The 25,366-nt window shown below is 43.1% G+C and overlaps 1 protein-coding gene across 1 annotated transcript in view; it reads left to right on the top strand.

Moving 5' to 3' along the window:
• The first annotated feature begins 17,746 nt into the window (after positions 1 to 17,746).
• The window catches only part of LOC307133495 (uncharacterized protein), a 31,106-nt gene continuing 23,486 nt past the window's right edge, over positions 17,747 to 25,366 (top strand). Inside the window, exons 1-2 of the mRNA XM_079828577.1 lie at positions 17,747 to 17,893; positions 18,477 to 18,566. Coding sequence (XP_079684703.1) covers positions 18,494 to 18,566 — 73 coding nt within the window. The 5' untranslated portion in view covers positions 17,747 to 17,893; positions 18,477 to 18,493. The remainder of the gene's footprint in view (positions 17,894 to 18,476; positions 18,567 to 25,366) is intronic.

The following is a 25,366-nucleotide window of genomic DNA, read 5'->3' as shown; positions in this document are numbered from 1 at the left end:
CTTATAGTTAGTAGAATGTCTAAAGTGGACTATCAAAATAAAGTGTTACCAACTATTCTGACGGAGCTGATATGAAGTAAAGACACAAATATGAAACCTTATTAAAAAATATGTTCCTTCTTTCAGGATATACACTGGGAAAAATGACTCTGTCGGGTTGTAATTGTAACAAAAATAAATTCTATATTTTCAACAAATAAATCTATGTTTGGTACTTAATATTTTGAGTAACTTATTTACAGTTTTTTACAATCGCTATGACATTTTTTTTTCAATACTTTTAACTCATTTCCTAAACTCTTAACACAGTTTGCACAACATCTGTCTGTGTAGGCTATACAATTAACACATTTATTGTTGCTTTTACACAAAAGGCCTGCATGAGGGAGAGGAAGATGAGTACCAGGACAAGGGAGAGGAGTGGGACAAGGTCAAGGAAGAGGAATGCCGGGACAAGGGCAAGGGAGAGATTGAGGAGTTAGAATGCATGGTGGCACACAAAGAAGGGCCAGAATTTTAGGGTAGCTGATGAAATAAGAGCTACGGTTGCAACATCATAGACCATGTCATAAACCACAGGCTATCATACAGAGTACAGCCAAATCTCAGCCGGGACACAGTGGCATGCATTATCCAGAATTTTTGAGAAAGCAACAGGTAGGATATTGTATAAGGGCTTCTCCTACTGCAAAGTGGAAATAATTTTACCATGTATTACAGTGACTGTGTGCCTCTGGTCCCTAACTGTATTTTGTCTGTCTAAGGATTCAACATCCACCTCCCTCAGGGGGCAGAGGAAAGCTCCTAAATGAAGAACAGGAACTTGCTATTGTCAACATGGTGATTGCTGATAATGAAATAACACTGAAGGGCATTCTATAAAGCTACTCTGAGATGGGTCATTCATTTTTTGTATTGATTTTTTGCAGCAAAAGAAACAAAATGCATGTATTTACTAAACCCAACAAAACAAAAATGTGGAGAGTCTTCAAAAGAAATCTATGATCAATAAAATATACTGTATAATATATTGTATAAGGGCAGACCTGACACAAAAAATAATGCAGTTTCTGTAATTCCATCTAGAGTTAATGTTTTTTATAACATTGTGCTATGAGTGACTAAATGTTCCTGTTGGAAGAGAACATGTGTTAGGGTTTTGGTAGACAGTGTATTGTGTTAGTGAATGTTTGAATTTTGAAAATTAGTTTCGGGGTTTAGTTTACAATGTGTGATTTTGAGCATGAAATTAATTGTTTTGGCAATTGCGTGATGTAAGTGTGTTGGTGTGTTAAGAGTTTAGGAAATTTGTTAAAAGTTTTGAAAAAAATGTCATAGCGATTGTAAAAAACTGTAAAACAAATCTCTTGCACTTTGTGCATGACGGTTTCGTGTTGTGAACCTCTTGAATTCAAAGAGAATAAAATAATGACAACAATAAGAAAAGAACAAATGTGCATCTTGTCATGGCATTAGAGTTTACATACAGTTCTGTTGTGTCTAATATGAATAGACCCAGGCTATTCCCAGATATTGCCAGATAATCATTTTACCATACCATACTTTTAACAGACTTCGTTTGTGATTCTGTCTGTCATCCTTTCTTGCATTGTCTTGAGCCTTCACTTTGCCAATTGTCAAAACGATTAATTTCATGCTCAAAATCACACATTGTAAACTAAACTCCAAAACTAATATTCAAAATACAATAATTAATTAACACATTGCACTATGTCTACCAAAACCCTAACACATGTTCTCTTCCAACAGTAATATTTAGTCAATCATGGCACAATGTTATAAAAACACTAACACTAGATGGAATTACAGAAACTGCATTGTTTTATGTGTCAGGTCTGCCCTTATACAATAGACAGTATATTTTATTGATCATAGATTGTGTGTCGTTTGAAGACTCTCCACATTTTTGTTTTGTTGGGTTTAGTAAATGCATGCATTTTGTTTCTTTTGCTGCAGAAATTCAATACAAAAAATGAATAACCCATCTCAGGGTAGTTTTATAGAATGCCCTTCAGTTTTATTTCATTATCAGCAATCACCATGTTGACAATAGCAAGTTCCTGTTCTCCATTTAGGAGCTTTCCTCTGCCCCCTGAGGGAGGTAGATGTTGAATCCTAAAATACAGTTAGGGACCAGAAGCATACAGTCACTGTAATGCATGGTAAAATTATTTACACGTTGCAGTAGGAGAAGCCCTTATACAATATCTTACCTGTTGGTTTCTTTAAAAATCTGGATAATGGATGCCACTGTGTCCCGGCTGAGATTTGACTGTACTCGTTCACCAGCCTCTCTGTATGATAGCCTGTGGTTTATGACATGGTCTTTGATAGTAGCTCTTATTTAATCAGCTACATATATATATATATATATATATATATATATATATATATATATATATATATATATATATATATATATATATAATATATATATATATATATATATATATATATATATATATATATATATATATATATATATATATATATATATATATATATATATTTAAACATAACTAACTATGAAACTAAATAGGCTACGTTTTCTTTAACCCTCTGTCCGACGAAGGCATCGGCTCCTTCTGATGGATTTCTTCCTTTATGACAGCAACTCACAATACTCTGTCATTTTTCAGCCATTTTAAGTGCAAGATATAATTATAAACAGTAAACTGTCTACTTTTATTTGTGTACACTCACAATAACAACAAAGGCCGTGGATTCAGGGAGCAGATTATTTAGCATGCACTCCACTCCAATTGCTGCATGTCTTCATTTAAAAATAGGCTATATTTTGTTTATTACAGTTTTTCTCCATTGGTTTGGCTCATTTCTTGAAACAGAAATTACATTCTCAAAATTGTAAGATCGTTTGACAAAACAGTCTTACAGTTCAGCACAACACTATAGCTCACTTGCAAAAGCTAATATCTCTCCCAAAACTGTTCACTCATGCTTCAAAACTAAATTCCTTTCCCATATAAATAGTCAGTGCTACGAAAATTGCAAAGATCATTCTCAATTGCTTTGGCTCATTTCTTGAAACAGACCGGGCGTTCCCAACACTCTTGGTGCTTTTGCCAAAATAACGTGGATGGTTCGGCACAACACCATGGTTCACCTGCAAAAGCTCATACCTCTCCCAAAACAGTTCACTCATGTGTCAAAACTAAATTTCCTTCTCATTTAAACAGTCAGTGCCCCCAAAATGCTTCGTCCCTTTGGCACTGTGTGAGCACTGCAAGTCAAAATGTTTAGATGTTTTGTCACTATGGCAGAGGACCATTGAAATATCCCTCATGTCCACCTCTCAGTCTTAGCCCAGTCCTTCAGTGACAATGGTTACTGTACTGTTTTTGTCTAGCTAACAGAATACAATTGTGTATAAAACTGGGAATAGGAAAAAAAAAAAAAAAAAGGAATAGGATTTTAGGGTAAGAGTAGCCTCCAAGGTTTGACATCACACATTGCACTCATACTGCCAAGGAAATTGTAACCATTATCATTCACACACATAAAGTAACTTCCATACATCAGAGTAAAAAGAAAATGTATACAGCATAATATACAGGAATATAAATACACAAACAAAAAACAATGAAAATGATATGCAGCCTACAGTGCTGTAAATAAAGCTGGAGTTTCACAACTAACAGTTCTTCACTGGTCACTGTCCTCACCCTCCCTCTCCTGGCCACCATCCTCACCCTTCTGGCCATCCACACTCTCTACCCTCTTCCCCTTTCTACCCCCTTCCCCTCTCTTCCTCTCTACCCCTCTCATCCCCCCTTCCCCTCTCTTCCCCTCTCTACCCCTATCATCCCCCCTTCCCCTCTCTACCCCTCTTCCTCCACGGGCTCCCCCTCTCATCCTCACTCTTCCTCTTCCTCGAGCAGGCAGTTTCCCTTGTTCATTTACTTGGCCAGGTGCCTCTATGTTCAGAAATTGTACTGGTCCTGCATGGTCAAGCTCTTTACATACATGTTTGGCAGCATTCACAGTCGGACAGCACCTGTCAGGTAACTAAACATACTGTTTGATTGGTCATCTGAGATGTGTGAAAGTCCTCCTTCGTTAGTCAAGTTCTAGTTTCACCTGACTGTCAATTGCTGTAATAAATGTATCAAATGTTCCAAGGGATTCATATATGGTATTCATGGTATTATGTTCTTGACTAATTTTGACAATTGAACAGACTGTTGTGCATGTGATGACTTATACAATGAAATGACGCTGATACGTTTTGGAGCGAACGACCATTAGACTGAGAATCAAACAATCAGTTTAGATCAACAAGATCTATTCACTTGGAAATTGTGCTAAATGTAGGCTACCTGTACTTAATCATTTGCAAAGATGTACTGAGACATTGAGACATGTACTTTTTTTTATGAGAAATTAATGAGAAATGCTATTCTGTTGTGAACACTTGCCAAGTGGTTTGGAGATTTGTCCATGTTGTTTTGAGAATGTAATTTCTGTTTCAAGAAATGAGCCAAACCAATGGAGAAAAACGGCTCGGGTTATGTATATAACCCTTGTTCCCTGAGAAAGGGAACGAGCACTGCATCGGAACGACGAATTTGGGGACACTCCCTAAGCAACAGCGCGTCTGAAGTATGAATGAAATCAGGCCAATCCTGATTGGTGATGCGTCATGACGTAACTATGACGGCATACCCGGAAGATACATAAAGGGGAGCCCAGGCATAGTAATGGCAGTTATCGCGATGAAGCATGCGCTCCAGGCCTGCCGAGGTGTGGCGACGAGATGCAGTGCTCGTTCCCTTTCTCAGGGAACAAGGGTTATATACATAACCCGAGCCGTTCCCTTTCGAGGGAACTCCCGCTGCATCGGAACGACGAATTTGGGGAACGAGTACCCACTAGGCCACACCGACGGTAGCACCAGTCCTAGTGTAAAGCCGGAGACCGGGCACAGCTAGGACTGGAGTACCCTAGCACCGGGCGTCGCAGGGAGGTGGAGACTATAAAATCTAATAAAAGTGTGTGGAGTAGCCCATCCGGCCACCTCGCAAATGTCCTGCAAAGGGACCCCAGAAAGGAGGGCCACCGAAGAGGCCATGCCCCTGGTGGAATGTGCCCTCACGGCCATAGGTGAAGGCAGGTTGCGCACCTGATAGGCCGTGGCTATTGCCTGGACAATCCAGTTACTGATAGTCTGGGTTGACGCAGGCAGCCCCTTCCTAGATGAACCAAAACACACTAATAGCTGCTCAGATTTCCTCCACTGCGCAGACTTCTCCACATATAATTTAAGGGCTCTGACTGGGCAGAGCAGGTGAAGCCTCCCTTCTTCTGCCGTCACGTGAGGCGGAGGATGAAATGCCTGAAGAACCAAAGGCCTGACCACGCTTGATGGCACCTTGGGCACATAACCGGCCCTAGGGTGTAAGATGGCCTTCACTTCGCCAGGGGCAAACTCCAGGCAAGTCGGCGTAAGCGCCAAGGCCTGAAGGTCCCCCACTCTCCTCAGAGAAGTGATGGCTAAGAGAAAGGCCATCTTAAGGGTCAAGCTCTTTGGGTCTGCTGACTCTAGTGGCTCGAAGGGGGCCTCAGCCAATCCCTCGAGAACCACTGCCAGGTCCCAGGTTGGGACTCTGGAACGAGCCGCAGGCCTCATCCTCCGAGCCCCACGGAGGAACCGTACAACCAACTGGTGCCTACCCAAAGGCCCATCACCCAACGGTGTGTGGACAGCCCCAATGGCAGCCACGTACACCTTGAGTGTGGACGGGGTAAGCCCTGCAGAGAAATGATCTTGGAGGAACTCCAGCACTGAAGCCACTGGGCAGTTAACTGGGTCCACCTCACACTCTCTACACTAAGTGGAAAATACATTCCACTTGAGGCTGTACAGTCTCCTTGTAGATGGAGCCCTGGAACTGAGCAAGGTCTCAACCACATCTGCCGGCAGGCCAGCCTCTAGGTATCTGGCCCCCTCAGGAGCCAGACCCAAAGGTTCCATATCTCTGGCCGGGGGTGAAATATTGTGCCCCCTGCTTGAGACAGGAGATCCCTCCTCAGAGGAATCTCCCACAGCTGACCCGCTAGCAGAGCTATGATGTCTGAGAACCAAACTCGAGTCGGCCAACGTGGCGCCGCCAGAAGCAGGCTGGCGCCTTGTCGACGGACCCACTCCAGGACTCCCGGGAGCAGAACGATCGGGGGAAAGGCGTACAGACGCAGCTTTGGCCACGTCTGCACCATGGCATCCAGCCCCAGTGGGGCCGGATGCGTGAGAGAAAACCACAGTGGACAGTGGGTCGTCTCTCGAGACGCGAATAAATCCACTTCCACTGGCCCGAACCTCTCGCACATGGTCCCACCACCTCAGGGTGGAGTCGCCACTCCCCGGGCCTCAGCCCCTGCCTCGACAGGATGTCTGCTCCCTAATTTTGGACCCCCGGGACATACATTGCCCTGATGGACAACAGTTTCCCTTGGGACCACAGGAGGATGTGATGCGCCAGTCTGCATAGAGGGCGCGACCTCAACCCCCCTGATGCCGTGCCCCAACCAGTGAGGGAGGCGTCTGTTGAAACGGATTTTCCGGCAACAGGACGCTCCCAACACTGGCACCTGGGACAGAAACCAAGGTTTCTTCCATATGACTAGGGAACGAAGGCCACTGCGCGTTACCCTGATCATACAGAATGGATTTCCCCTCAAGGAAAGCCACCTGGTTTACTTCGGTATTAGGGCATGGTGGCCGCGGAGGTCCGGGAAAAAGCTCCTTAGAGCTTTGTAGACCGCCAGCATTTCCAGGCAAAAGATGTGCCAGGAGAAATGCCGGGTCTCCCACAGACCTCTCGCAAGGCGGCCGCCATGACCACGTCCCAGCCAGTGAGGGAGGCGTCTGTTGAAACGGATTCCATGCAACAGGACACTCCCAACACTGGCACCTGGGACAGAAACCAAGGCTACTTCCATATGACTAGGGAACGAAGGCCACTGCGCGTTACCCTGATCATACAGAATGGATTTCCCCTTAAGGAAAGCCACCTGGTTTACTTCCGTATCAGGACATGGTGGCCGCGGAGGTCCGGGAAAAAGCTCCTCAGAGCTTTGTAGACCGCCAGCATTTCCAGGCAATAGATGTGCCAGGAGAAATGCTGGGTCTCCCACAGACCTCTCGCAAGCGGCTGCCATGACCACGTCCCAGCCAGTGAGGGAGGCGTCTGTTGAAACGGAATCCCGGCAACAGGACGCTCCTAACACTGGCCCTTGGGACAGAAACCAAGGTTCTTCCATATGACTAGGGAACGAAGGCATCTGCGCGTTACCCTGATCATACAGAATGGTTTTCCCCTCGAGGAAAACCTCTTGATTCCCAGCCATCACTGTAAGGATCTCATGCAGCAGGCCAAGAGATATTCTGTTGGAAACAGCCGCAATGAGCCCCAGCAGTCCTTAAACTGCTTCACAGTGATGCTGTGGCCTAGCTTCCTTCTAGAGACCACCGCCCGTATGGACTCGATACGTGCGGGAGACAATTGTGCCCCCAACGTAGAGAATCCCATACGACTCCCAGGAACACAGTTCTCTGAGAAGGCGTCAACACGCTACTGCGTGTAGAGTCTCAAAGGGCTAGGCAGCCTGGAAGAACCCGATATTGGTACGCTTTGCCCCCAAAAAGCGAACCTCAGGAACTTCCTGTGACACAGAAGGATGGATACAGGGAAGTATGCGTCCTCTTCAGACCCATCGTGACAGACCAGTCCTCAGACTGGATCTGAATCACAACGGAGGAATTGCTAAGCATCTTGAATCTGAATCTCCTCAGAGAACGATTCAAGTACCTCAGGTCTAAAGTTGGACGCAACTCGCCATCCCTCTTAGGCACTATGAAGTACCGGCATTAGAATCCGGACTTCCTGTCCGCCAGAGGGACCCGTTCTATGGCCTCCTTGGCTAACAGGGCTGTACTTCTTGTTCCATAACCCAAACCTGCCCTGGGCCGACCACAGTCCAGACCACCCCGTTGAACTTCGGGGGAAGAGAACCGAACTGAAGCCTGTAACCCAGCTCTACAGTCTGCAGGACCCACGTAGACACTCTCGAGGCTGGCCTCGGGTGTCAACCGAAACTCATTCCCGACCCCCTGAAGTGGCTAACCGGCAGGGAGCAGTCGAGAACGTTTTTCGGTTGGCGCACACGTTCGCTGCCCAGTCGCAAGTCCTACTGGAGGCGACGACGGCGGCGTGCGTGCGCGGGAAATCAGTGAGGCCTGAAGCGTCTTTGACGGCGGGAACACAGCACTGATTTCCCGAGAGCTCCTGGGGGAAAACGACCTCGGTCGCTCCTACCCGGGAGAGGGGGCTGGCCAGCAGGGGCCTCATCTAAGGGAGCAGCTCAACAGGGCCGCAACACTAGGGCGGACACTGCGATTAGCCCTTGCCTAAACCTGATGTGTCCCGCAGGCCACAAGGCGGCGAGAACGACATTCCTCAGAATCAGACCGCTGAAGCATCGGGTCCTCCGCCCCGGGGGAAGAAGCCGCAGCGCGGGCTTCCACACGGGGAAGGAGAACATCTGAACTGTCAGACAAAGACTGGGAAGATGCCTCAGCAGTCCCAAGTCCCGCTGACAGTCCATCCGTGAGCCCCATGACCGGCCTCGCCGCACCGCCTCGGCGGATGCGGGACCGATCCACAGGGCTCACGAGGCTGGCTGGTCTCACTGAACACGGCCAGCCGAGAGCGGAGCAACCTGAGTGTCAGCTTTCATATAATGCTCGTAAGCGGCTCCCTCGAGAGCCGCCCGAGTATGCTGAACACCCAGACACTGCACACACAGCAGGTGTGCATCCGAGCCCGACATGTAACGGGGACACGGATGCACACACTGCTTAAACTCTCTCACTTTCCAGTCGCCATTTCACACACACTTTCACTTTTTGACAAACAACAATAAATAGACAGACAGATTTCACACAGAGCGCTATGCTGAAGAGCGATAACTGCCATTACTATGCCTGGGCTCCCCTTTATGTATCTTCCGGGTATGCCGTCATAGTTACGTCATGACGCAACACCAATCAGGATTGGCCTGATTTCATTCATACTTCAGACGCGCTGTTGCTTAGGGAGTGTCCCCAAATTCGTCGTTCCGATGCAGTGGGAGTAAACGCGAAGTTTTTCATTTCAAAAGCATTTTTAAATTCAGTTTATATTTCCAACAAACGAAATTCCAAGCCAAAATAACGAAGTGCTAAAAAAACCTTTGAGTTACAACCATGCAATTCAAACATTTCGCTCGTCTCTGTATGTCCAATGCGTCACAATAACCTGGCGTATGTAAAAGTCGATCATTTGTTACAGAGGCCGTGGTATGTTTGGACAGAAGACGAGACAGAGTTCTTTATTAAACTCATAAAAGACAATATAGTCTTTAGAAAATGCCACAATTGATCAAGACCTTGAAGCAGATAAGAGAGAGAAACACCCAGAAACACCTCATATGTGCCGCTCAAGTATAAGATGCTTTCCTTGCCATCAATGCTTGGATAACACACACATCTCCTTCAATGGCGTGCGGTGGCTGGGATATACATAAACCTAACAACATACGTGGCATAATTTTTGGAATGATTTATCACGAGAGGAATCATTTTTTTTTAGTCGCATAACATCAGTTCAATCATGACAACTCTCGGAGTGAAATAGAATCAACCAGCATTTTATTAGCATAGAGCATAGAATGTACATAGGCTTGATTTTGGCGGACGAGATCTGCTACGCTGCTGCTGCTGCTGCTGCTGCTGAGCAAATACATAATGTTCAGCTTAGTCAAGATAACAACAAGGAAGGCTGCTACAGAATGATGAAACCCAGAGCAGATCTCTACAGGTGGCGCTGGGGAGGAGGTTGGATTATCGGAGTTCTCATAATTGCGCAGCGTGCGGATAGCTGCTAGGATACGGTATAAGTAAAGCCACGTAAATGAGGAAGTACCTCCGATTGGTTGGTGTCGTAGAACTGAAAGAACCAATCGGCGATTAATAGAGTTTCATGACTGAACTTTGTATTTCAATCATGACAACTCTCGGACTGAAATAGAATCAACCAGCATTTTATTAGCATAAGGCTTGATTTTGGCGGACGAGATCTGCTACGCTGCTGCTGCTGCTGCTGCTGCTGCTGCTGAGCAAATACATAATGTTCAGCTTAGTCAAGATAACAACAAGGAAGGCTGCTACAGAATGATGTAACCCCCTCAAAGCAGTGGACCTACTGGTCCATGCTGCATAAAGGAGGCGGCCGAATTACTATGGCCTAAAAACCCCCCACCCCGCAGATCTATACACCAAAATATGTGTACTGCTGCTGCTCCTTAGAGCCATAAGCGTGTGTACGGCTATCTATGTGTGCCTAGGCCTGCTTTGCCGAATGGCTTAACACTAAAGGACTTACCTTTAAGTGTGCCTCTTACTTATTGCATAGATGTGGTGTTTTTTTTGTTTTTTTAACCTACTGAATGATTTATTTTTTATTTTTTATTTTTTTTTAAGTATGGAATTACTGGAGCCCAATCCCACGCCACCTGATGTATTTATTTTTTTATTTATTTTTATTTTTTTTGCTCATTTGCTTTTGACCTTCCAATATGTCTTTGGAATTAGGTCTAATGTAATGTTCTGATGCAGACGATTTCCAACGCCCCATCTCTTTAAGGGTTGCGGATGGCACTCTCGGAGCGGCTGTCGTTGCTGCAACGATTCTGAAAGAGTGAGGGGTGTACACTTCGCCGTTCAATCCGCAAAGATGGCATAGCTGTTTCAGTTTAGCGGAGAACCAGGCGCTGGTCATAGGTTTTCCGTCTGCTGTGAGGAACAGCGGGTCTTGGGGGGCGGTTTTTCTCCGGGATTGCAGATATCGTGACATGGAAGAAAAAGGGCAAAACACAGAATTAATTCTGGATAATAAAATATGCGACCATTTATTGGATTTGTCGGTTTTTGAGTGCTTTAAGAGTAAAGAAAAATGTTTTTTGAAGAAGGTGAGATCGGTTATAGTAAGATCTATATCAGGATTAAATGATAAGGATTTGCAATTGAATTCCCCGCACCTTAAGAACCCATAAAAGGCTGCAAGAAAAACTGCCTCTAGGAATGTGTTGGTATAAAGATCGAAAACACCCTTTTTAAGACGGAGAAGCAATTTGTGCAAAAGAGTTAGAGTAATGGGTAACCGTTTGTCTTTGGTTGCAGGAGAAGTCTTCACGATACCGTTCAGTAGCAGACGAATAGCGGGATGTTTGAAGAGGCTTGGTGCGTTTGGGTCCATGCAATGAAGATGGAACTGAATGCCTGCCAGTGTAGCTTTGATGAAAGGGGGTTGTAATTTGCGGGAATTAACACAGTAGACCATGAAAGTGGCTAGCACTTTGAAATGTATTGGACAAGGGGAAAATGCGAAGGCTGCACAAAACAGAGAAAAATGAGACCAGGCTGAGTCGTAAGATTTAAGGGTGGATTTAGCCATTCCCTTTCTCATGAGTTCTTTTGCTTCCGTCAGGTATGAGGCGAGCTATTCAATCTAGAATCGTTAGGCAAAAAGGAGGGCATGGGACGCTGAAAGGAAGGGCGTCTGGGCAGAGGGAGCGAAATTCCTGGAATTTACAACCCCAAATAAGAAATAGTTGGGACAGTATGGAAAACGCAAATAAATAAAAAAAGAAGTGATTTCTAAATTTACTTTGACTTGTATTTCATTGCAGACAATATGAACAAAAAATATTTCATGTTTTGTCTGGTCAACTTCATGTCATTTGTAAATATGCATCCTTTCCTGTCATTCAGACCTGCAACACATTTCAAAAAAAGCTGGGACAGGAGCAATTTAGGGCTAGTAATGAGGTAAAATGGTTAAATAATGATGTGATTTGAAACAGGTGATGTCAACAGGTGATTGTAATTATGATTTGGTACAAAAGCAGCATCCAAGAAAGGTCTAATCCTTTAGGAGCAAAGATGGGCAGAGGATCGCCAGTTTGCCAACAAATACGTGAGAAAATTATTGAAATGTTTAAAAACAATGTTCCTCAAAGAAAGATAGGAAGAGATTTGGATATTTCACATTCAACAGTGCATAACATAATTAAAAGATTCAAGGAATCTGGAGGAATTTCAGTGCATAAAAGACAAGGGCGCAAGCCTAAGCTGAACAACCGTGATCTCCGATCCCTCAGGCGGCACTGCATCAAGAATCGTCATTCATCTATAAGTGATATCACCACATGGGCTCAGGACTACTTTGGCAAACCTTTGTCAAGTACCACAATACGTAGTTACATCCACAAATGCCAGTTAAAACTGTACTGTGCCAAAAGGAAGCCCTATGTTAACAGTGTCCAGAAGCGCCGTCGACTTCTCTGGGCTCGGAGGCATCTGGGATGGACCATCACACAGTGGAAACGTGTACTGTGGTCAGATGAATCAGTATTTGAGGTATTTTTTGGGAGGAATGGATGCCATGTGCTCCGGACCAAAGAAGAAAAGGATCATCCAGACTGTTACCAGTAACAAGTCCAAAAGCCAGGGTATGTCATGGTATGGGGTTGTGCCTGTGCCCTTGGCAAAGGTAACTTGCACTTCTGTGAAGGCACCATTAATGCTGAAAAGTACATAGAGATTTTGGAGCATAATATGCTGCCTTCAAGAAGACATCTTTTCCAGGGACGTCCATGCATATTTCAACAAGACAATGCAAAACCACATTCTGCACACATTACAAAGTCCTGGCTGCGGAGGAAGAGGGTACGGGTACTTGACTGGCCTGCCTGCAGTCCCGACCTGTGACAACGAAGACCCCGTACTGTTGCCCACCTTAAAGGCCTGTACACACCGGGACGAATATTGCGCGCGCTTATCGCCAGCGTTTTTCGTGCCGTTTTTCGGCGCGTCTTGAGTGTTCACACCCAAGCGATTTTCACTGGCGCTGCGCCGAATGAACGTGCACATTCAGTAGATGCGCTCCCGGTACACAAGATGGTGCTGCGGCACTTACGCTTCTGACACTCGCTTGTCACACAGAAGAAGAAGAGAGACAGTATTTACGTGCTTGCCAAAACCATAGACATATTATGTATATGGACAAAACCATTCACACACTTTTTGCTAACTGGCAAGCAGCATTAGCAGTTCATCTTCTTCTTTGTCTACTTACTACTTCTTCGTCGTATCAATGTGTGCTCGGCAAGACTGTTTTGTGCTTGAGCGCCACCAAGTCGTGTTTTACTGTCACTTCAGCAGCTCCAGGCACGTGAACAAAAGCGCCGATCTCATTGGTCGGACAGTTTTTTACGCGCCGCGTCAAAATAAAAAAACGAACCCGAGGCGTTTTTTTAAAAATGACGCTTTTACGCCTGGCGTTTTGCGCGTCGGTGTGAACACTCACATTGGCGCCCATTGTTTAGTCCCGAGGCGTTAAACGTCGGCGATAAACGCGTGCGAAAATCGTCCCGGTGTGAACAGGCCTTAAGACTTGTTTGCAGGAAGAATGGGACAAAATTACACCTGAAACACTTCATCACTTGGTGTCTTCAGTCCCTAAACGTCTTTTAAGTGTTGTGAAAAGGAATGGCAACATTACAAAGTGGTAAATGCTTTACTGTCCCAACTTTTTTTGAAATGTGTTGCAGGTCTGAATGACAGGAAAGGATGCATATTTACAAATGACATGAAGTTGACCAGACAAAACATGAAATATTTTGTGTTCACATTGTCTGCAATGAAATACAACTCAAAGTAAATTTAGAAATCACTTCTTTTTTTTTTGCGTTTTCCGTACTGTCGCAACTTTTTCTGATTTGGGGTTGTAAAACGGGAAAGAGCGTCAGCTTTGTTATTGAAAAAACCTGGAATAAATGTGGCTTTAAGAATGAAATTCTTTGTGATACTAATCCAGATAAGGCGTCTGATTAAACGATTGATAAAAGGAATAGATGAACGGCTTTTGTTGATTTTTCCACGGCAGCTTGGTTATCACACAGAACGGTTATCTTTTTCCTAGACCATTCGTTACCCCAGAGTAGAAATTATATGATAATGGGGTAGATTTCGAATAGCGCGGTAGATTTAATATCTGATGCAAGGTTATTGATCTCGGACGGCCATTTGTGCGCGAACCACTTGTTCCCGAACATCCCCCCGAAACCTGTGGATGGATCGGCGTCTGTAAAAAATTGGAGGGAGCTGGAAGTTTCAAAAGTGTTGTTGTGAAAGAAAGATATTCCATTCCATTCGTTTAGTAGGTGGGTCCAGAAACGTAATTCGGAAAGACATCCTTCGTCTAACGTGATTAGTTCGTGTAGATTGTCAACTGTTTTTGACAAATCTAAGAGTCTGGAAATGAAAGCACGGCCGTGAGGAATAATTTGCATAGCGAAATTAAAGTGACCTAATAAAGACAGCATATCTCGTTTCGAAAGAGACCGAACAGTTTGGAATTCGGAGATAATTTGGCGAATGCGTTTGAGCTTTTCTTCTGGGAGGGATGCTTGCATTGTTTTGCTATCCAATATGATGCCTAAAAATTTGAGACGAGTAGATGGACCAATTGTTTTTTCTTTTGACAAGGGAATTTTTAACTCTGAAAAAATTATCTTGAGTTTAGATAGAGAGCGCTCAGTGAGAGAATTGGGAAAATCGACCCCAAGAAAATCGTCTAATAAATGTAAAACGAAAGGGAGTTTACATTTGTTAAGCAGAATCCAGAATAAAGCTTCCGAGAGACAACCGAAAATCTTAGGGCTACTGCGGCAGCCGAAAGTTAAACGCACTGCGAAGTACATTTTAGATCTCCATCTGACACCGAAAAGGTGCCATTGTGAAGGATGTAGCGGCATGATTTTAAATGCGTCTTATGTCTGCTTTGCTTAACCATGCGCCTTCACCTGCTGTTTTGATTAATTGAATGGTGTGATCTATGGTAGCGTACGAAAGAGAGAATATATCCTACGGAATTAAGCTGTTAATACTAGGTGTAGAAGAATTGTGGGGAGAAGAGAGATCAATAATTAATCTTTCTTTCCTGAATATTTCCTGGTAGCGATACCTATAGGATTAATGCGGAAGGTAGGAAACGGAGATTTACTAAAAGAACCTATTATATATCCTTTATTTAGCTCTTTTTAAATTAGATTATCAATGATTTCAGGTTGATTTGTGGCTGACAGTAAATTTTTGCAAACGTGTATGGAGGAAGGAATTAGACTGAGCCCAGCTAGGAACCCTTGGGTTAGACCTGTAATGAGGAAATTAACCCAACAGCGATTTGATGAGAAGATACATTTTTTGACAGTTCTTTCACGTTGACAGGAGTTGAAGGATGTTTATTAATCTTTTGAAATGTTGCGGGTTCTTGAACCTCCGGGGACAAACATTTCTAGAATGACTGTCGCCACACAAAGAACAGCAATGAAGAAATCTACATTTGGTGTAAGGGCACACTGATTAGTTAAAGTTAATACATAGAGGAACAGCAGAATTAAATGTTCACCTGTTTAGAGAAAAAAGTGTTTTTTGTCCCAGAAGGTGTTTTTGCAGAGTTGATGGAACTTCGCTGTGTTTGAAGGTATGCCGTTCTGGGGCATAAGCTCTCGGTGTGAGAGAAGGAACCGCAAACTGAGCACGAAATCGCCCTGTGCCTGGTGAAGTGCCGGCTGATCAGTTCGAGGTCTATAACTGACCAATCGAGTTTTTGGTTAAAACGGGAGATATACAAAGCTGCTTTTGCTGAGAAAGACTTATGGTATTCGTAGAAGAGTGAGAGAGCCTCCATAATTAAGCCCGAGGTCGGAAATGATGGCGTGGTAAGTGTCTAATTCAGCTCTTCTATCGGGGAAAACTTCGCATAAGGTGTCTCTGTAAATGCCAAAAGCTACGTTGAATTCGGCTAGAGATAAACTTTTGGACAGTCTTGGGTCGCAATCTTTAAGGACGACAGAAATGTCTCCACAATCAACAATGCGTTTATCGATTGCATTAGTAGAGAAAAGCAGGATTTTAACGAGATTGATATCGTTACCTGCAATGATCTGGTTTCTCAGGTTGTGAGGGATTGCTGCTGCTGGAGAAATGAACGGAGACCCGTTTGAAGGAGCTGGCAGCGCTGAAGCGAGGGTGTGCCGTGGAGCTGGAATGATGCACGCTGTTACGTCGACCGTATGTTGCTCTGTTGGAAGAGCACTGGATGTCGAAGGAGGAGGGCCGTTCTTTTCCAGGGTTGAAACTCTGTTCTCCAGTTTCCCGATGGAGTCCCTGATTTGAAGGAGAACAGAAAGAACTGGATCGTTGTCATCCGAGAGGTCGCTGCGCCTTTTTGCTGGAGGAGTAGCAGCAGGTGCAGTTGTATTTTTGCGCTTGTCCTTAGCTTTGGCCGGTGCAGGGCTGGATGGAGGAGGAAGAAGCTGGCTTTGAGTGGCTTCGGGAACAGAGAGGAAGAGAGCGAACAGTTCTTGGTGGGTTAACCCTGTTTTTGGTGTGATGTTGCGATTGAAAAGGTATTCCAGAATCTTATGCACTGGCCAGTCGTTATAGAAGCCTGGCGTTGTGCCAGACGAGCGCTCCGGCGAATGGTGCTGAGAGGAGCTGCCTGGATCGTTCCAGTGAAAGGCGAGTTTGGGTTCTCTAAATCAGAATCAGGGTCTGGATCGAAAGCTTGGTCTACCAAGGATAATATCTCATCGACTTCCAGATGAGACATTATTCCAAGTAAGTAGATTGTAGATACTAATAGTAAATATGATATCGGAGTTCTCATAATTGCGCAGCATACGGATAGCTGCTAGGATACGGTATAAGTAAAGCCACGTAAATGAGGAAGTACCTCCGATTGGTTGGTGTCGTAGAACTGATAGAACCAATCAGCGATTAATAGAGTTTCATGACTGAACTTTGTATTTAATGGGAACGCCGTCATTACGCAATATTTTGGGTCAAATTTTATAATTTTATTAACTGTAATGTGCTTCCGGGTTTCTCTTTGTTTTTAAGGATGTACTGTTTAGCTATATACAAAAAGATATTAAATATACAAAAAGATAAATCTAGTGAATACTTTATTAATAATCTAGTATTGCTCCTGCAAAATTTCACATTCACAGTAAAATTCACTCATCAAAATCCTTTATTCATTGTTTTTAGAAGCGTTGGAACAGTACATCCAAAATATTTCATTATCTAAGAATCTTAAAGCTCTTAAGACAATAAACTTTTTGTCTGTGTATATAAGCTATATAAAACGTGTATTCAAATGTATGTATAAATGATGCTTTGCTTTCATTATAATTTCATTGTATGTAACTTTTATATTGTTTTACCTACAAGTATATACTTGTATTTTTGATACTTTGGCATTAATAATAATTAATAATAATTAATGATAATAATAATAATAATAAACAAACAAACAGAACACACTGATAACAGCAGTCATTGTGAGAGAATGTTTGTAATCAAGCAAAAAGAGCAACCATTGATTACCATAGTATTGTTTTCCCTACTATGCAATCAATGGTTGCTCTCTCTGCTTTGTTACAAACATTCCTCAAAATATCTTCTTTTGTGTTCAGCAGAACAAAGAAACTCATACAGGTTTGGAACAACATGAGGGTGAATAAATGATGACAGAATTTTCATTTTTGGGTGAACTATCCCTTTAACTTTAAAATGTAAATGTGAGGAGGCTCTGCCATCACTGCAGTTCAGAGAGAGATTCAGAGAAAGTGAAAGTAACTTGATGAACAACAACGATACGGACGCCTGAAACGATCAACCTCTTCAAACAACAGAATATTTTTTGAGCCGTTCAAAGAGTCTTGTGGACACATCTGATCCTCACAGGTAATGATAGAAATATAAGAGAGATTGAGCTGAACAGGTTTCTAATGGAAGTGATCTGGTTTAGTTGGTTTATGTCAAACTGGAATGAGTTGAACAAAACCAGGTTTAAGCATGTTTAATACTCAACTACTTTAGCTGTTTACTGCACTGAAATGGTTTCAGAAGTGTTATTTGATTGGTTGTGAAGCAAAGTTTGGTGTTTCTGTCATTTTGTCACATAAAGATTAAAGAAACAGGAAGTAAGCAGGGAGTGATTCAGCAGACAGACTGAACACAAACCTGCTAAACTGCAGCTGAAAATCACATTTAGCCTACATTAAACAAGATTACTTGACTATATAATATATTTCTGGAGAGATGTATTTTTGAGATGTATATTTTTGTTGGTAAATCACTATACTTTGTTCTTTGGTTAATCTAAACAGCAGGTCAAAGTTCAGATTGTTCAGTTTGAGTTGCTCACTGTGTTTCAAAGGAATGATTGTATCAATTCTTACACAAGATTTAACCAATTTAATATAAATATTAAACAAATGTTTCCTATCAGTCCATTGATCATACAATACAATTATTTTCTTAAAAGCGAAGAGGGAAAGAACAATGGCAGAATCTTTACCAACATCAACAAAAGCAGGAAAAACCAAAAGACGGAGTATTGAGGATACACCTTCATGTAAGTAAAAAAATAAAATAAACAGAAGAAGAATTAATTATTGCATGGATGATCAGGTTTCTAATAGAAGTGATCTGGTTTAGTAGGTTTGTGTCAAACTGGAATTAGTTGAACAGAACCAGGTTTAAACATGTCAAATACTCAACTACTTTAGTTGTTTACTGCACTGAAATAGTTTCAGAATTGTATTAAATGTCTGTAATTTGATTGGTTGTGAAGCAAAGTTTGGGGTTTCTGTCATTTTGCCACATTTCAGAAAGACTAAAGAAACAGAAAGTAAATGATCTGCAGACAGACTGAACACAAACCTGCTACACTGCAGCTGAAAATCTAATTTAGCCTACATTAAAGAAGATTACTTGACTATATCATATATTTTCAGGAGAATATATAGTTAGTCCACGGTTCAAAACAGTGCCGGCCCGTGGCATAGGCGGAATAGGCAAATGCTAGGGGCGCCACTCATCCATAGGGGCGCCAAAATGTAGCCTATTACTGATACTATTTTATTAAAATTAATTTGAAATATTACCAAATAAAGCGCAAAAAAAACGTAACTAAGTCCCCCGCCTCTTTCCGGTCCGCCTCATCAATCTCCCCCTGCCGATCTACTTGAAGTGCGTCAGAAATACAACGCGCGATCAGTTTATCGTTAGGGGAATTTGTTGTGTCGCGTCGCCTCTCGCCGCATCCAACCCAGACAGGATTGCTTTCATTTTTTAGGGTGCTTGGCCGTTCGCGCCAGGTGTTGACACGGTGTAAGTTGCCTGATTATTTATGACGGATGGCCGAATTGAAGTGTCTAAAAAAAAGACAGAAGCCCTCTGATGCAGGGAAGATAAGGGATACACTGCTCTTCCTACGTAGTAGGCTATTTGTGTCTTGTTTCTAGTCTAAATATCTAAAATTCATAAATCAAGGTTGAAGGTGCATTTACTAGATAAGTTAAATGACAGAAGATAGTTTTCTTGTTTTCTTGAAAATAAAATCAAAATGAAGTGAGTTTTTGCTTAAAACAAGCAAAATTATCTGCCAATGGAGTGGAAAAATAATCTTGTTTCTGATTGAAATCTTGTTTCTGTCCCACAGAATTAAGATTATTTTTCTCACCCCATTGGCAGATAATTTTGCTTGTTTTAAGCAAAAACTCAAGACATTTTTCTTGTTTACTTGAAAATAAAATCAAAATGTAGTATGTCATTTTACTCATCTAGTAAATGCACCTTGATTTAAGAATTTTTAGATATTTGGACTGGAAACAAGAAAAAGATTCTAAATAAGAAGAGCTTTTTTTGCTGTGTAAAGACAGAAGTAAAGGGATGTAGGCAAATTAGTTGAACAGTTAATGAACAGTTTATTTAATTGCATAGTAGTAAAATACTAATGTTTGCTAATTAATTCCAGTTATTTTTACCTTAAACTTTATGCAAGCAGCTGTTCTGGGTTCTCCAGAGGTCACAGCCAGTGTGATTTTGTAAAAAATAAATAATATAAAAATATTAAACGCATGTAATATCACTTTTTTAATAGCCTAATGTTTTTACTCTGCAGTTGTGCAGTTTTAAGGGGGTGTATAGCAATTTTAAAATGTATTTGCCAAAATTAGTAATGATATTTATATACAGGTTTATTTAAAATGGCAACATTTTATGTAAAATTCACATTAAATATCAAAATTTCTCAGTTGAATTCCTGGTGAAAGCATGAATGCTCATAGTTTAGTGGAAGATTGCTGCCATCTACTGGAAAACAAACACTTTTGCTAGTTCTCAATGAACAGTTTGTGCATGAATGTTGGATGCAATTACTCTTGCTATTTGTGTTTAGGCTGTAATGTGGCATAGGTGTAATATTTGTACAGTTTTACTATCATCAGCCTTTAACAAATAAAAAAATATCATGAACATAATGATGGGGTAGAATGGACTGGACATCATATAAAACAACAACAACAATAAAAATAAAACATCAATGCATTACAAAAATAAAACAGTGCTTCATTACCGGTATATCTGTTATCTCATGTTTCACTCTAAATGGTTTATTTGTAAACACATTCTATCTCTTTAACCAGAGCTTATTACAATCAACAAGTATAGAACAGTATGAAATCTTAATCCCTCACTTACAGCAAATAATTGTCTTAATGAGTGAGTCATTAACAGTATATTTACACGTCAACAATGTACTAAAAATGGAAACGTTTTTACTTTACGTTTTTTTCTGAGATGACAACATTGTCAAAACGATCCTCGTTCACATGGATCCACGAAAACTATTAAAAACCATGAGATCAAGTGTGGGGTTTGTCCTATTATTAATAATATCTTGTAGTGTGCGATGCGCAAAAATGTAAAAATCTTGTAGTGCAGGGTTTTTCAAACTTTATGATGACAAGGACCCCCAAATATGACGAACCTTTTATGAGGGACCCCCTTCCTAAAATCCATCTTTATATTTTGATATATGAAAAAAACATTTAAACTGTTAGATAAATAGTAAGTGTGACATTATAAATTCAACATATTGTTTCCAAACTTAAATTGGCTATTCTTGAATGTAGGCAAATTAGTTGAACAGTTAATGAACAGTTTATTTAATTGCATAGTAGTAAAATACTAATGTTTGCTAATTAATTCCAGTTATTTTTACCTTAAACTTTATGCAAGCAGCTGTTCTGGGTTCTCCAGAGGTCACAGCCAGTGTGATTTTGTAAAAAATAAATAATATAAAAATATTAAACGCATGTAATATCACTTTTTTAATAGCCTAATGTTTTTACTCTGCAGTTGTGCAGTTTTAAGGGGGTGTATAGCAATTTTAAAATGTATTTGCCGAAATTAGTAATGATATTTATATACAGGTTTATTTAAAATGGCAACATTTTATGTAAAATTCACATTAAATATCAACATTTCTCAGTTGAATTCCTGGTGAAAGCATGAATGCTCATAGTTTAGTGGAAGATTGCTGCCATCTACTGGAAAACAAACACTTTTGCTAGTTCTCAATGAACAGTTTGTGCATGAATGTTGGATGCAATTACTCTTGCTATTTGTGTTTAGGCTGTAATGTGGCATAGGTGTAATATTTGTTTTACTATCATCAGCCTTTAACAAATAAAAAAATATCATGAACATAATGATGGGGTAGAATGGACTGGACATCATATAAAACAACAACAACAATAAAAATAAAACATCAATGCATTACAAAAATAAAACAGTGTTTCCACAACTTAGAATGATAATGTGTAGTGCTAAACCTTGATACAAGGGGCACCAAGTAAAATCTTGCCTAGGGCAGCAAATTGGTCAGGGCCGGCCCTGGTTCAATACATACCTTGGTTTTTAACCACGGTTTTCGGTTCGGTTCTGATGGCTTGTCACATCAGTTTTTTTGTTATTCTATTCTTAAGCGACAGGAACAGCAAGAGGTTAAGGAGAAAAAAGACTATTTTTTAATTGCACTACTCTTTCTTTATTTTACTTAAAAGAATTTAAAAACCTTACTTAAACTTAAAACTTTACTTAAAAAAAACCTTTTACACATTCCTAGTGTATTGTATAATATAAAATATATATATAAAGATTTACACTGGCAGCTCAAGAGCTGAACAGCAGCATTTAAGTATGAAATTGAATGAATAAATGTAAAATTAAAACACTACATAGACTTCACTATAAAATATACACTGATTCTTATTAGAGCTACTAATGTTTTTCAGTCAAGAGCAGTGAGTGATTTTCTCTTTGTCTTTTGTTGTTGTATTAACATTAAATGGATAGTTCACTCAAAAATGAGAAATGAATACAGGTTTGGAACAATATTAGAGTGAGTAAATAATGACATAATTTTAGAGGTGAACTGTCCCTTTAAGGATCGCATGTTCACTAAGCTGCTGTTGTCAATGTAAGACCTGCGTGCATCTAATATACAGACACTCGCCGATTTTACTTTCACTTTAGACATAACTGACTGTGTTTATGTAAACCTTGTGTGTATTTGACAGTATTAGTGCAATAAGACGACTTAGTCCAGTAATCACGTGTTTGACAAGCGCTTAGTGCGCGCGCTCGGAAAATCGCATGTTAAAACCGCGCACACGCCGGCAATGCTTTAAACGCATACAAATAATGAACTTTCTTGATTGTGAATATCTATAGTGTTCCGTGAGTATAACTCTACCACTAACGTGTGATGTGAATGTATGTCGCGTTGTTCAGTATTGGGATGGAGGCAAATGATAGAATTTGTAGAAAAATACTTAATTAAATGCAAAACCGAAAAACGTCTCGGTTACGTATGTAACCCTCGTTCCCTGAGGAGGGAACGGAGACGTACGTCAGTGACTGACGAATGGGGGTTTCGCCTAGAAGCCAATAACCTTCGAGGTGTTTAACAGCGCCCAATGGCGTGCCAATGCCATGGGCATGCGGAATTTGCATGCGTAACTCCGCCCCACCGCGTGGGTATATAAGGAAGTACGCTAGCAACATCGCATTATGTATCTGCTGCGGAGCCAAAATCTGAACTCCGCGTTCCAGCAGCACAGCTGACGTGGCTGAGGAACGTACGTCTCTGTTCCCTCCTCAGGGAACGAGGGTTACATACGTAACCGAGATGTTCCCTTTCGTTCAGTCACTCCGACGTACGTCAGTGACTGACGAATGGGGGTTCCGATATAACCGCGCCACTCAGCTGTCGTCCAGTGCCCTGCGTAAGTGTGAGATCCCGCCACTTAAGGCCGTAGGACTCCCACTTAACACAGGATTACCAAGGTACACTGGGAAGCATATCCCAGTGAGGGAATGCCAAAGATGCCTACCTGTGGGGAGGACTTAGAGAGTACACATATGACCCGCTGTGGGCTGCATATGGGAAACTCTAGGGTACCAGCCGAAGGTGGATTTTTAACCCTAGGGGTGGCAGGGCTTGCCAAGGGAAAGACACCTGCTCACTGAGGAGGCTTACGGTGGAAATACTCGTGTGGGGGTCGCCGGAGGGAACCATGCACACGGGGCACCTGGCCGGACATGAGGGTCTGGGCTCGAAAGGGCAGACTGAACTGATGTCGGCGTCGACAGTGCTGGAGGAGCTCAGGGCTCTCGGGTAGCTCACCTGAGGAGAATATCGCACGTATCCAGTCCGTGGAGTGGAGTGGCGAGCAAGCGAAGACACCAGAGCCTGGTTCATTACCGGCCCCTCGGGGGGGCGAGTACATAGTCGGACACTGGCTCCACTCGGAGATTGTAGAATCTGGCGAATGTGTTGAGTGTCGCCCAGCCTGCAGCTCTGCAGATGTCTGTTAGCGAGGCGCCATGCGCTAGAGCCCAAGAGGAGGCCACACTCCGGGTGGAGTGTGCCCTCACACCAAGGGGACATGGTCGACCTTGCTGCTGGTAAGCCAAAACAATGGTGTCCACTATCCAGTGAGACAACCTCTGCTTTGAGAGAGCTCTTCCCTTCCGCTCTCCACCACAACAGACAAAGAGCTGGTCTGAGGTCCTGAAACACTGCGCCATGTCTACATAAGCGCGGAGAGCGCGTACTGGACAGAGCAATGCCAAGGCTGGGTCTGCCTCCTCCAAAGGCAGCGCTTGCAGGTTCACTACCTGATCTCTGAAGGGAGTGGTAGGAACCTTGGGCACATATCCAGGCCGGGGTCTCAAGGTCACGTGAGAGTTAGCCGGCCCGAATTCTAGGCACGCTTCGTCAACCGAAAAAGCCTGCAGGTCCCCGACCCTCTTAAGAGAGGCCAATGCGGTCAGCAGAGCCGTCTTCATCGACAGGAACTTAATATCAACCGACCGCAAAGGCTCAAAGGGAGGCCTCTGCAGAGCACTTAGGACTACTGAGAGGTCCCAAGATGGAACGAGAGGAGAGCGAGGAGGATTCAGTCTCCTCGCCCCCCTCAGGAACCTGATGATCAGGTCGTGCTGACTTACCTTTTTGTCTCCCAAGAGGTCGTGATGGGCAGATATTGCAGCCACATACACTTTCAGGGTGGAGGGAGACAGCCTTCGCTCCAGCCCCTCTTGGAGAAACTCAAGCACAGACCCGATCGGGCAATTCCAGGGGTCTTCTTGGCGGGAAGAGCACCAGGTGACGAAGAGGTTCCACTTCAACGCATAGAGGTGTCGTGTAGACTCTGCCCTAGCGGAAGTGATGGTGGCGGCCACCGTAGGTGGCAGGCCACTCAAACCTGCCGCGTCCCGTCTAGAAGCCACACGTGGAGCTTCCAGAGTGCTGGACGCGGGTGCCATAGGGTGCCCCATCTCTGAGAGAGGAGGTCCGGTCTCAGAGGGATAGGCCAGGGAGCGGATGTCGCAAGGAGTAGCAGTTCTGAGAACCAGGTCTGGCCGTGCCAATACGGGGCGCCCAACATGACCTGCTCCTTGTCCTCCCTGATCTTGCACAGTACTCGTGCGAGAAGGCTCACTGGGGGAAACGCATATAAGCGTAGGCCCTGGGGCCAGCTGTGCGCCAGTGCATCCGTGCCGAGCGTGCCCTCGGTCAGGGAAAAGTACAGGCTGCAGCGGGAAGAGTCGTGGGAGGCAAACAGATCTACCTGTGCGTCGCCGAACTGTTCCCAAATCAGCTGGACCATCTGGGGATGGAGTCTCCATTCTCCAGGAAGTGGCTGAATCCGTGAGAGCTCGTCGGCTGCACGGTTCATTTCTCCCGGGATGTGGATAGCACGAAGGGACCTCAGGTGCTTCTGACTCCATTAAACGAGGTGGCGGGCGAGTTGAGACATACGGCGGGAGCGTAGACCGCCCTGGTGGTTGATGTACGCT

This window comes from Gobio gobio, assembly GCF_949357685.1.
Source record: "Gobio gobio genome assembly, chromosome: 11".
Taxonomy (NCBI): Eukaryota; Metazoa; Chordata; class Actinopteri; order Cypriniformes; family Gobionidae; genus Gobio; species Gobio gobio.
This window is presented reverse-complemented; position numbering and strand designations above follow the sequence as displayed.